We start from the raw sequence: 14235 nt of genomic DNA on the forward strand, positions 1-14235 counted from the left end.
TCGTGTCCTCTGTCCCCAGGGCCCTGTTTCCAGGAGCGTCTCTAATGGGTGCTGCGTGAGCTCTGCTTTTGTGTCCTGGCCCCTTGATCCTTCAAGCCAGACATCGGCAGAGGCTCTCTTTGCCTGTCGTGGGCAGTATTGGGTCCCCGGCCTGAATGGGGGGCATTTTACGTAGGTGTGCCCTGCTCCATTGGTGAAATGGGGCTTAGCACCACTGTTGCTGGAACCAAGGCCTTGCAAAAGTCCCAGGTGAGGAGACGCAAGGATGAGCAGGGGTTTGGGGCCCGTCTTGTGGGGGCGGGTGCCGCCTACGCACTGGGACTGAGGCACATGAGGCTGGGAGGGTTGGTGACCCTAGGGCATGGGGGGCGGGGCTCCGTGTAATCAAGTTAGGTGGTGAGTGTCCATGCTGGGCTGGGTCCTGCACGTGGCCCTGTGCTTACGCTGAGGGGTAGGGGTAGGTGACGTGGTGCTGGCCAGCTTGTGCTCTGGGAAGAGCAACTAACGTCCCCACTCTGCACCCCTGGTGCTCTTCAGACCAGATCCCATGCTGGAGGTGTGGGTTGTTGGCCTGCCTTCTCTCCCAAGAGCAGCACGAGGATCTCTGGACCGTATCCTGGCCAAGCCCGCTTACCTTTATACTCCAAGCTTCAAGCCCCTTTGCTCGCAAGAGCTCACAAAATTCAGGCCCTCTGAGTTTTCAAGTCACTGGCTGTGGGGATTTGTTTTCCCTGCGCGCTCCTCTGTGTGCCGGTCTGTCTCTAGCCTTGTGGCCACACTGTGGCCACAGCTGTCTGCTCATCACAGCAGCCATGATCTCTTTCTCTCCTGAGCTGCTTCTCCCCACTCCCTACCTTCTTTGATGTGACCTCTTCTCTTTCTTCACTTGTCAAGTTTGTTCTACCTGTCTTCAGGTCGATTTCTGGGGTATTTTGGATGAGATGATAGTTACCTAGTTGTATTTGTGGGACAAGGTGAGCATATAGTCCTACTCGGCTGCCATCTGCCAGAAGCTTCCAAGGTCTGTTTAACCTTATGATAAACTGAAAAGGTTTTTTTTTCCCCCCAGAATAGCTGTCCCATTTTGCATTCCTAGCAGAAAAATACGAGAGTTAGAATTGCTTTACATTCTCACCAGCCCTTGGCATTGTCAATTAAGAAAAAATTTTCCATTTTAATATATGGGTAGTGAAATGTCATTATAATTTTAATTTGCATTTTCCTAATAACTAATGGTGTTGAGCATCTCGTGCTTATTTGCCATTCATATATTTTCTTTGAAGTGTCTGTTTAAATCTTTTGACCATTTGTTTTTCAGTCTTGATATACTTTTTTGGGGGGAATCAGTTTAGATATACTGAAAATTTGCAAAGATAGAATATAGTTCCTATATACCCTTGACCTAGTTTCTCTTACTGTTAACATCTTCTAGAACTATGATTCCTTTGCCCAAACTAAGAGATGAACCTTCATCAACACTGTTAATTTCCAAACTTTATTCAGATTTCTCCAGTTTTTCTGTTAATGTCATCCAAAGCTCCCCCCACCCCCCACCCCCGGTCCAACTCCAGGATCAAATTCCAGGGTATGGAGAGTTAAAGTTTTATGCCCTCATTTTATAAATCTCCTGGGTATCTTCACCTTCTTGGAGAACTGGTGCCCAGAGCCATCTGACCTCTAATCTTGAGTGTTTTTTGGATCTTCTCCATTATTGACATCTTGGGATATCCCTTTACCTTCGTCTTGGGGAATTCTTTCACCTCCCTCTTGGGTTGTTTGTCCTATTTTCTGGATCTTATGCCTTTCATTTTCATGGCATTCTTTCTCTTGGTTCATTATCTCATTTTGGCAAAACACACATTTTGAAGCTTCTAGGTAAAAGGAAGATGGAAGTTATTTTTGTATAGATTATTCTATTCTTATGTAATATTTTTTCAGGGTGTGGTAATTAATTTTATTTTTATTTTTTAAGAACTTTACTTAAACCCAAATTAGTTAACATACAGTGTAATACTGATTTCAGGAATAGAATTTAATGATTCATCACTTACATAGAACACCCAGTGCTTGTCCCAACAGGTGCCCTCCTTAATGCCCATCATCCATTTAGCCCATCCTCCCACCCACCACCCCTCCCTGATCTTGTTTTCTGTATTTAAGAGCCTCTTAGGGTTTTCCTCCCTCTCTGTTTTTATCTTATTTTCCTTCCCTTCCCCTAGGTTCATCTATATTGTTAAATTTCACAGGAGTGAAATCATGCCATATTTGTCTTTCTCTGACTTGTTTCACTAAGCATAACACATTCTAGTTCCATCCATATTGTTGCAAATAGCAAGATTTCATTCTTTTCGATTGCTGAGTAATATGAGCAATATTCCATTATATACATATATTTGTGTATATATATGTATATGTATTTATGTATGTACACACACACACACACACACACACCATCTTCTTTATGCATTCATCAGTCGATGGACATTTGGGCTCTTTCCATAGCTTGGCTATTGTTGATAGTGCTGCTATAAACATTGGGGTGCATGTGACCCTTGGAATCAGCATTTTTGTATTCTTTGGATAAATACCTAGTAGTGCAATTGCTGGCTTGTAGGGTAGTTCTATTTTTAATTTTTGGAGGAAACTCCACACTATTCTCCAGAGCGGCTGCACCAGTTTGCATTCCCACCAACTGCACAAAAGGGTTCCCTTTTCTCCACATCCTCGCCAACATCTCGTTTCCTGAGTTGTTAATTTTAACCACTCTGGCCAGTGTGAGGTGGTATCTTAGTGTGGTTTTGATTTGTATTTCCCTGATGGTGAATGACGTTGAGCATCTTTTCATGTGCCTGTTAGCCATCTGGATGTCTTCCTCGGAAAAGTGTTCATGTCTTTTGCCGTTTTTTTTCACTGAATGATTTGTTTTTCGGGGCGTTGAATTTGAGGAGTTCTTTATAGATTTTGGATACCAACCCTTGATCTGATAGGTCATTTGCAAATATCTTCTCCCATTCCACAGGCTGCCTTTTAGTTTGGTCATTTCCTTTGCTGTGCAGAAGCTTTTTGTCTTGATGAGGTGGTGGTGAATTTTACATCCCAACTTGCCTAGGGTAGAGTACCCAGTTAATCAAACACTGATGTAGGTATTGCTAAAAAATATTTTGTGGATGTGGTTGTAGGTCCGTAATTAGTTGACTTTGATAAAACAGTAATTTATATTGATAGGTTTTTATTTAAATTCAAGTTAGTTAACCTAGTGTAATACTGGTTTCAGGAGTAGAATTTAGTGATTCATCACTTACATTCAACACCCAGTGCTCATCACAACAAAGTGCCCTCCTTAATGCCCATCCCCCATTTAGCCCATTCCCAGCCCACCTCCCCTCCAGCGACTGTCAGTTTGTTCTCTATCATTAAGAGTCTTTTACAGCTTGCCTCCCTTTCTTCCCCCCACTCCATGTTCATCTGTTTTGTTTCTTAAAATCCAAATGAATGACATGGTATTTGTCTTTATCTGACTGATGTATTTTGCTTAGCATACTACCATAATTAGTTGACTTTAAGTAAAGAAAATTACCGTTGCTAAATGGATGGGCCTCATCCAATCAAGAGATGGCCTTTGAGGAAAAAGTGATGTTTTCTAGAAAAGAAGAAAGGATTCCTCACAACTATTCTATCAACACCTTCATATCCTGCCTGCTAACCTACCATTTGATTTTTTTTAAATTTTTTTTTTCAACGTTTTTTTATTTATTTTTGGGACAGAGAGAGACAGAGCATGAACGGGGGAGGGGCAGAGAGAGAGGGAGACACAGAATTGGAAACAGGCTCCAGGCTCCGAGCCATCAGCCCAGAGCCTGACGCGGGGCTCGAACTCACGGACCGCGAGATCGTGACCTGGCTGAAGTCGGACGCTTAACCGACTGCGCCACCCAGGCGCCCCAAACCTACCATTTGAATTTCACAGTGGCCTTTTCTCGCAATCATGTGAGCCAATTTCTTAAATCTATTAGCTATGTCTATGTCGCTCCTATTTGTCGAGAGAAACCTAAGTAACATACAGGGTATAGGATTATAGATTAGAAATAAATTCCTCTCAGAAGTTTGAAGGCTCCATTAGTTTCTAGCTTTCAGTGATGCTGTTGATAACTTTGATTCAATTCTGACCCTTGAGCTTTATACAAAATTAATTTTAGTCTCTGAAGGTCTAGAGAGTCTCATGATCATCCCTGGTGGCTGGAAATTGCATGGTCAGGTTCATTTTTGTCCGTCTTTATGGGCATTCATTCCCTTTCAATCTGGGAAGTCATGTTTTTGAGTTTGAAGAAATTTTCTTAAATTATTTGTTTGAAGCCTTCTTTACCTCCATGGTCTATGTTTTCTCTTTGTAGAATTAACATTGGATATATGATCTGGTGGAATAGTCTGTAAAATTTTGAAATTCTTTTTCCTCTTTTAAAAAATTGTTTGGATGTTTCCTCAGTCTTATCTTCCAATCACTTTTTTTTGTTTATTTGTAAGCTCTATGCCCAATGGGGCTTGAATTTAGGACCCTGAGATCAAGAGTCACATAGTCTACAACTGAACAAGGCAGGCACCCCAATCATTCTCTTAATTTCTACTTTCCACTCTTATGCTTTGACTTTCCAAGAGCTCCTTGATGTTTTGTGAATGTTCATTTTTGTAATAGCATCGTGATCTTGTTTAATGGATGCCATATGATTTGTTACCTATAAAGATGTAATGGTAATTCTTGTTTGTCTCGAAGTTTTGTTTTTTTTTGTTTTTTTTTTTTTTTAAAGATTTTATTTTCAAGTAATCTCTACACTCACCGTGGGGCCCAAAGTCACAACCCCAAGATTAAGAGTTGCACGTTTGACTGACTGAGCCGGCCAGGCTCCTCCAAATTTGCTTCATATACTCCGTTTCCCTCTGTCCTCAGTTTTCTGTGGGTATGTTTGTTCTGTTTTAGAGAATTTCCTCAGATGTTTCTTGATCCTTAGCTGCCTGCTCATGAAGAGTGGGGACTAAATGCCACGAGCACTGGTGGCAGGGGAAGGCTTGGTAGCTGAAACTCATTGTACGGTGCCCTGGCTAAGTCAACCGCTGGGAGATCACCAATATTATGATCTGTAAACTCTCTCCTTTGGTAAAGTAATATCATGGTGGTCCAAATGCAAGAGTGGGGAGAGTAAAAGAATGTACTGTCGTCATGCCTGAGAGTCGGGCATAATCTCAGCCTGTCCTAGGCAAATTAGAGGATGATCATCTCCTTCCTGATAGGGATATTCCTCACGGAAAATTCTTCCATATCCAGTACAGGTGCTAGAAGTCACAATTGTCTGCGTCTAGCAGCTGTGTGAAGGAAGACGTCTAGGAGTTCTTGTCATCCATCTTCCAACGTTCATGCTTTATAGTCTTAAATCGGAGGCAGCCTACATTCCAATCGGCAACTGTGTAGAAAACCGTGGAATTCATACAATGGAATGCTACTCGGTAGTGAAAAAGAATGAGCCTCTGCTACATAAAAGGAAATGAATAGTGTTGAACAGGGACACCAAAAAGCCGGATAGAAAGTACATGCCATATGATCCCATTTATGTGAAATACAAGAACTGGCAAAACGAATCCAGGATGATAGAAGTCGTAAGAAGTGAATTTCGGGACACCAATGGAGAGGCATTGATGGCACCAGGGGAGGGCACACGGAAGAGTCTGTAGGCCAGATATGGGTAGATTTACAAATTGGGGTGAGGGGAGAGAGTGGCATTTCAGCTAGGTAAACCTCTACCTGAGGTGGGGGAATTCATTAGGACAGGAATATTAGGGAAAGAGGGAAAGGGTCCTCAGCTGTTGGCTTCATGAGAATTCTATGTTGAAATCCCAACCCAGGATAGATGCCCAGCACCAACTCTGCAGGTAAAATTACTACTTACACTGAGGAACCATGGCTTCAGGTTATATTTACAAAAGTGAATACCATGTTTGCCTTTAAGAATCTGTTGGCTTGAACTTGAAGTGTTTTACACTGAGCATCTTAATCATCAGGAATGGCTTTCTGTAGCCTTTGTCATTCTGCTTTCCAATGATATGTTCTCCATTGTAAGCCTCTGCGGCTGGGGAAAGCCATGAGATGGTATAGATGCAATAATAGCTTAAAATACTCACCGTACCTCTTTGCCGAGTCAATTCCTTGGCGAGAAGTAGACTTCCCATTCCTCTGGCATCAGTCCTGTCAGTGTCGTTTACTTGGGCCAGTGCCATGTCACAAGGTGACATTCAAGAGAATGTAAGCTACATCTAAGCAGAAGCTTAATGAGCTCCTCTTGCCTGCTTCCACTGTCACTTTTTTGTCTTCTGCCATACAAATGCCATGTTCTAGAAGGGGGCTGCTCTGGTTCCCCTATCCAGAGATTTTGGGATAATTTGTTACCTTAGTATAAGATAGTGCACCCTAATCCACCAGGATGTTTGAGAAATTCTCTTGAACAAGTTGAGCAGAATCTACTGTATCTTCTCTCAGGATCCAGAGAATGTTCTCTGCTTTGATCATGAGAGATATAGGATCCCTGAATGTCTAAAAATGGAGAAATATCTAGGTTATGTGTTTTTTTAAATTTTGTTTAATGTTTATTCATCTTTGTGAGAGAGACAGGGAGGAAGGAATGGAGACACAGAATCTGAAGCAAGGCTCTAGGCTCTGAGCTGTCAGCACAGAGCCTGATGAGGGGCCTGAACTCATGAACCGTGAGATCATGACCTGAGCCAAAGTCAGACGCTTAACTGACAGAGCCCCCCAGGCACCCTAGGTTATCTGTTTTTAACTAATAAAAGAAATGTAAAGACCATAAACCATCAGAATTAATGTCCCACCACAATTGAGAACAAAATATTTTATTTCTCTCAATAAAACTATAGTTTACAATAGTATTTACTAAATAAATTATATAATTTCTCTTTTACAAGCAATAAACTAAATCACAAATATTTCAAAGACAACGTATGTACACGACATAAGGCCTTTTATAAATAGCTTTGCTCTTCTCATTTCACTAGTAAACAGTGAAAAAATCTTTATAGAAGCTAGTTTCCTATAAAGTATATGCAGACCTATTACACCGATCTTGATATGAAACCAATTTAAACTTTTAATGACATGGGCTATGATTATCATTTTGCAAAAAAGAGCAGACTTTATACTTTATTTACCATTTTGCATGGATGGATGTTTTGAAAAATAAGCAGATTACATATGTTGCTCATGTATAACCACTGGATGCATGCAAAATGAAATAATGCAAGTGTCAATAGGAAAATAGCACTTCCAAGTCCAAAATGGTGATTGGCAATGGCCTAGAAAGCAGCTTAAATATAGTTCATGAAGTTCTTCGCAGTTCAGCAAGCAACAGCAAAGGATAGAATAGTGTGATGGTTTTCACATCACATCTGCTGATCAGCCTATGGACCAAGGTTCCCCCCACACTTTGCAAACTCCTAAATCCACTTGATTGTTTCTTGTGTGCCAGGAGGGTCAGTCGAGTTCCTCTGGGTAATTCCGGAGTGGAGAAACTTCTCTTCCACAACTGTGGAAGGGTCACCATTTTCACTTACTGGGGAGGTTAAAAAAAAAAAAAAAAACAGCTGTAAACCTAAGTTTTGGCCTTGATTTATAACTGTTCCTCACGAAAGGGAACACAAGGTCATTATTAGGTCTAAGCCTTGTGCCTGGGAAATGTGCGGGTAGAAGTCAGGGTGCGTTAGGCCCGGGGTCCTTCTGTGATGATTATCATAGCATTCACTTCTCTGGTGGACCTGTGGCCTCTGATGACACCGAGTGTATCGAGTTCCTGTGACAGCACAGCACTGTGCTGAGACTCAGAAGGAAACAACGCTGGCTAAGGTCCACCCCTGACCTCTAAGGGCACGGGGCTTGGGGCATGTGCTGTTACAGCAGGCCTGAAGCCAATCAGAACAACTTGAGCCTGGTCTTGACTCATGAATGCCGTGTTCGTTTTCAGACACTGTCCTCGTGACGGGGGAGTAAAATTATATCCAGCAAATATTTAACTTAAAGCGGTAACCATTTAAGGTCAGAGACTGCCGGTTCAGTCTATGACCGTTAAACCAAGATCTACCTGGGGAAGGCAGTATCAGGTTCAGTTTTTAGAGGCAGACGTAGCTGGTTAAACCTACTGGTTTCCTAAGTACTACAGCTACAGGATGTTATGCAAAGAAATTTCTTTTTAAAATTGTTTATTTTGGGAAGGAGCACGAGCGGGAGAGAGAGGATCATAAGCGGGCTCTACACCACCAGTGCAGAGCCCGATGTGGGGCTCGAACTCAGGACCTGAGTCGAAATCAAGAGTTGGACGCCTAACCTACAGAACCCCCTAGGCAACCCTACTTAACCTTCTTTATACCTTGTTTTAGCTGTAAAATGGGAGTCATAAATCCTACCTTACAGGGTAGTTTAAGGGATAAACTTGTTGGGAAATACAGTGCATGTATGTATGTGACTGTGGGTACACACACACAAGCTACATACACAGATTAAAGAGGGATCATTTAGTGTCAGCCGCGTGCTTGTGTCCTCAAAATAGTTGAGAAGGTCGGAGGTGTTGGAATGTGTGGTCCAACACCTTCATTTGGAGGCTGAAAAAGCAAACGCATTTGAAATGATTTTGAAAATTAAGAGGCTATGTCAAAGATTCTGTTTAAAAAGGAATATTTTATCACGTAATTTAAGCCTATTGGGATTTGTAATTTTTAATAGTTTCCACTTTGTTTCCTATTAATCTAAGTTAGGAAGATTTGCCTGCCTAAATGTATAACCTGCTCTAATTAATACTTAAATCATCTTCCAAAAATAGCCCAGGGGTCATGAGCCACAGCAGTGGGGAGAGGGGAAGCTGCCCACGTTCTCAGGACAGATGTCTGTAAAGTGGACTTTATTCAGACTCAGTCTGATCCCTTAGTGTGGTGCGTATCAATGAGGGACATAAAAAAAAAAAAATCCATGTAAAATGATACGTTCCTACTGATCAGCTTTATCAGTCTTGCTTTGTTTTTTTCTTTCTAACACTTTAATTCATTTTTGCGGGACAGAGAGCCACAGAGTGTGAGCAGGGGAGGGGCAGAGAGAGAGGGAGACACAGGATCTGAAGCAGGCTCCAGGCTCTGAGCTGTCAGCACACAGCCTGACCTGGGGCTCGAACCCACAGACTGTGAGATCATGACCTGAGCCGAAGTTGGATGCTTAATCGACTGGGCCACCCAGGCGCCCCTATCATTCTTGCTTTCTTAAAAAACAAAAGACTAAAGGAGGTGACAGTTCTGTTCTTCTTGTTCTCTAGATCACAGTTGGAAGTCTGTGTCTGGTTTCTAATGATAAACTTGGATAAAGCCATGACCCAGGTGGACACATGGCCGAGATGACCCAACACGGAAGGGCTCCAAACCCAAGACCCCATGAAAATGGTTACAAATCTGGGCATTTTGGTCTAGTAGAGACCTAGAGATGCCCAGTAGAGACCTGGGCATGAAAGCTGTCTTCCAACTACTGAAGGCCACAGGGAAGGAAGAGTTGGGTACTCATTTAGTCCTAAGATACATGTCCTGAATAATAGGGGCACAGATGGCCTGGATCCTCGGGGTGGGGGTTAGAATATCAGAATGTGTGGAGTAGAGTAGCAAAAGCTTAACCCTTCTCAATCTCTTCCCACTGGACACCCTGATCAGTATGTCCCAGCCCAGGGACAAGAGTGTAATTTCCCATCTGTTGAGACCAATGAGTGAGACTAAACGGCTCTGAGACCACAACCATGGCAGACTCATGGAAACCAGTTTAGCTTTGACTTGGAAGTGTATTCTGACCACAGTAAAGAAAGGAGTGATCACCGAAAGAGGGGTGGTTGCTGTCACTGAGGCCTGAGGCTGGCCAGCCTCTCGGCAGGTGAGGCAGGAGACCCAGCATCCAGAACACACTCGACATGGGCTGGCCAGCTGGGGGGACTTGGGCAGTCATGGTGGGCTGTGTCAACACATCCCATTGTTGTGTTCAAACCAAAAGATTGTATTAAGTATGGTTAACAAATTTATTGTCAATAGTTCCCGTATATAAATCACTATTTGAAAAAAAGTAGTATTTGGGTGTCTCTCAAATTGGGTTACATTGATAATTTAGTAAAAAACCAAAGGCTTTATAATGAAATACACTCTCTAGGGGCACCTGGGTGGCTCAGTCGGTTAAGGGTCCAACTTTGGCTTAGGTTGTGATCTCACGGTTCGTGGGTTCAAGCCCTGCATTGGGCTCTGTGCTGACAGCTCAGAGCCTGGAGCCTGCTTAGGATGCTGTGTTTCCCTCTCTCTGCCCCTCCCTGTTGTCTCTCTCTCAAATATCAACACTAAAAATTATAATGAAATATACTGTCCTTACTATTAAAAATAATGAAAAATCCTTAATATTCACCTGTTTTTATTAAAGTGAGGGTGTTGTAGAAGTTTCTTTTAAACTTGTATTAACACCTACTGTCACCTCTAGGGTACAAGAATGTCCACGTGCGGTAAGAACTGCCAACTCTCTATGTCCTAACGTAATCCTGGGACGACATGATTGGTTACATGAAAGTGTCTGTTTTGTGCTAACTTAGAACTATAATAAAACAAGGTGGTCAGACAGGTCTTTAAATCTGTGTGGAATCTGACAGCATAGTGTTTTTTCGCTCGGCCACAGTGCGAAGTCTGCAGAAAGCAATTTTCGTATCCTCTTATTTAGGAGGGGATGTGCTATAATTTTCCTTCAAATTAGACCCCTCAAGTCCTTACCGGTCACTGGAAAGAAACACAAGCTGATGATCCTAGAAGGGGACTAAGCCTTTGAGTTGATTTTCCACAATGGGGCGCACAGGCTGGTACCTCCAGCTGCACCCCCACCGCCCCCCCCCCCCCATCGAAGATGGGATTTTCACCGTATTATTGCCCCAAAGACGAGCAACTTTTGGGGTGCCCTGAGATGCAACCACCCCTGGCCTTGAGGCTTTAGAAACAGAAATGGGAACTGGTGTTTTGGCAAGAGAACCCGGCCAGATCTCAGAAAAGGGATGACAGACAGACAACGTCGTCTGAGCCATCACCCACTGAACTGTTGTGTGTGCGCAGCGATGGCAAGGTTTCTTCCTACGTGTGTGGTACTTGGAGAATACATAATATTTTAAATTCTGAGACCTGAAGGTACTGGTGTGATAATGGCCGATGGGAAAAGTAAAAGAGTATTTAGGTACAGGGGCGCCTGGGTGGCTCAGTTGGTTGAGCATCCGACTTCAGCTCAGGTCACGATCTCGCGGTCTGTGAGTTCGAGCCCCGTGTCAGGCTCTGGGGCTGATGGCACAGAGCCTGGGGCCTGCTTCCAATTCTGTGTCTCCCTCTCTCTCTGCCCCTCCCCTGTTCATGCTCTGTCTCTCTCTGTCTCAAAAATAAATAAACGTTAAAAAAAATTTTTTTTTTAAAGAGTATTTAGGTACAGACAGCCCCCGACTTAGGATGGTCTGACTTAGGATTTTTTTTTCAACTTGATGATAGTGCGAAAGCCGTAGACATTTGGTGGGAGTCCAGCTTTGAATTCTGATCTTGGATCTTTCCCGGGGCTAGCAACGTGTGGTATGATCCTCTTGTAGGGTGCTGGGCAGTGGCAGCCAGCCACGTGCTCGTGGTACCCATACAACCTTCCTGCTCTTTCAGTACAGTTTTTGATAAATTACACCTTCTTATAAAATAAGCTTGGTGCTAGATGATTTAGCTCCACTTGAGGTGAATGTAAGTATCCTGGGCACTTCATGGCAGGCCAGGCTAAGCCACGATGTTCAGGAACTGGGGTGTCTTATGTGTACTTTGTATTTGTGATACTGTTACCTTTTTGTGGGACCTAAACCCATCGTTAAGGCAAGATCTGAACTCCTGTGGCCTGATCCTAGCGTTATTTATGCCACGTACATGTTTACGTCTGAGAGTGTGTGACAGAAATGCATCTTTATTTCCGCTGAAGCTTAAGTGCTTACTTCAGTGACTGAAACCACACAATAATGCACACTTGTGGTCAAAGACCACAAAGCTTTTTTGTATTTAAAAAGATTTAAAGCACAGACACAGAAATCAAAGAGCAAGTCATAAGCAGTCTGTTTGCTAACAAGAAGCCCTTTCCAAGTCTGGACTGCAGTAGGGGGAACCAGACACCCCGGGGGGGGGACCCTGAAAGTGGGGCACTTTGGGTGGGCTTCCCAATGGGGAGAGCTGAAGTTCACTTTTCAGAACCATGTGCAGGGGGCATCAGAGATGAGACACGCCTTTCATTTCTGAGGTCTCCTTTCAAGGCTTATTTCCAAGCCTTCCTCCCCCCCCCCCCCCCCCACCAACTTTCTGCCTAAGAAACTCACACCCTCAACCTAATGTTTACTTTTTTGGAATAATTTTTTTATCGAAGCGTAGTTGACATACAATGTTAGATTAGTTTCAGATCTAGAATGTGGTGATTCGACTAGTCTGTATGTTCTGCTCTGCTCACCGCATGGGTAGCTACTGTCTGCCTCCACAATACCACTGACCAGATTCTCTGCTATACCTTTTATTCCTGTGATTTAACCATTCTTCAACTGGAAGCCTGGATCTGCCGCTCCCTTTCGCTTGCTTTGCCCATTCCCTGCCGTCCTCCCCTCTGGCAACCATCATTTTGTTCTCTATATTTTTGAATCTGTTTCTGCTTTTTGTCTTGTGTTGTTTTTTCGATTCTACATACAAGTGAAATCAGGTGGTATTTGTCTGACTTGACTTAGCATAATGCCCTTTCGGTCCATTCACATTGTGGCTCATGTCAAGATCTCATGATTTTTCTATGGCTGCCATCTTTGGGTTGCTTCTATATCTTGGCTATTATAAATCTGCAATAAATACAGGAGCATGGTGATCTCTTAGAATTAGTGTTTTCATTTTCCCTGGGTAAATACCCAGTAGTGCGATTATCATAAGGTATTTCTATTGTCAACTTTCTGAGAAACCTTCGTAGTGTTTTCCACAGTGGCTTCCCCAATTTACATTCCCACCAGTAGCGTACGAGGGGTCCTTCTTCTCCACGTCCTACCAACACTTAATTCTTGGCTTTTTGATTCTAGCCATTTTGGCCAGTGTAAAGTGATATTTTGCTGTGGTTTTGATTTGTATTTCCCTGGTGATGAGTGATGCTGGACATCTTTTCTGTGTCTGTGGGCATCTGTAGGTCTTCTCTGGAAAAATGTCTATTCAGATCCTCTTCGCAATTTTTTTTTTTGATCGTCTTCCCATTTTTAAATGAAATGTGTGTGTGTGTGTGTGTGTGTGTTGAGTTGTACAAGTTCTTTATGTATTTTGGAGATCAACCCCTAATGGGATATATCAATTACAAATGTAGGTTGCGTTTTCATTTTGTTGATGGTTTGATTGGCTGTGCAGAAGCTTTTTATTTTGGTGTAGTCCCAGTAGTTTATTTGGGCTTCTGTTTCCCTTGCCTGAGGAGACTTACCTAGAAAAAGGTTTCTACAGCAGATGTCAAAGAAATTACTAACTTTGTTTTCTTTTAGGGATTTAATGGTTTTAGGTCTCATATTTTGCTCTTCAATCCATTTTAAGTTACTTTTTGTGTATGGTGTGATAGTGGTCCAATTTCATTCTTCTGCTGTAGCTATCCAGTTTCCCCAGCACCACTGATCAAAGAGATGGTCTTTTCTTAATTGTACATTCTTGCCTCCTTTGTCATAGGTTAACTGACCTTTAAATGCATAGATTTACTTCCGAGCTCTCTATTTGGTTCCATTGATCTGCGTGTCTATTTTTAGGATAGTCCTACACTGTCTTCACTCCTGTAGCTTTGCACTATATTTTAAAATCTAGGATTGTGATATCTCCAATTTTTTCTTCCTTAAGACTACTTTGGGTATTGGGGGTCTTTTGTGCTTCCTTAGAAAGTGTAGTATTACTTGTCCTAGTTCTGTGAAAAATGCTGTTGATGTTCTGACTGCGCTGAACTTGTAGACTGAGTTGGGTAGAATGAACATGTTAACAATATTAATTCTTGCAATCCATGAGCATGGACTATATTTCCATTTGTTTGTGTCCTCTTCAATTTCTCTTACCAGTGTTCTATAGTTTGCAGAGTACAGGTGTTTTACTTCCCTGGTTACAGTTATTCCTAGGTATTTGATTCTGTTGAAG

General features: G+C 42.6%; 1 protein-coding gene across 3 annotated transcripts in view; it reads right to left on the bottom strand.

Moving 5' to 3' along the window:
• Nucleotides 1-1613: 1613 nt before the first annotated feature.
• PIP5K1B (phosphatidylinositol-4-phosphate 5-kinase type 1 beta) overlaps nt 1614-14235 on the bottom strand; it is a 313556-nt gene continuing 300934 nt past the window's right edge. The window contains exon 14 of one of the 3 annotated variants that reach the window (XM_058695763.1): nt 1614-1871. In XM_058695763.1, coding sequence (XP_058551746.1) covers nt 1836-1871 — 36 coding nt within the window. In that variant the 3' untranslated portion in view covers nt 1614-1835. Of the gene's footprint in view, nt 1872-3021; nt 3106-6878; nt 7611-14235 lie in introns of those variants that run through there. The other 2 variants (XM_058695762.1, XM_058695764.1) reach the window with 2 other exon arrangements.

The sequence above is a fragment of the Neofelis nebulosa genome, chromosome 12 (assembly GCF_028018385.1).
Source record: "Neofelis nebulosa isolate mNeoNeb1 chromosome 12, mNeoNeb1.pri, whole genome shotgun sequence".
NCBI lineage: Eukaryota > Metazoa > Chordata > Mammalia > Carnivora > Felidae > Neofelis > Neofelis nebulosa.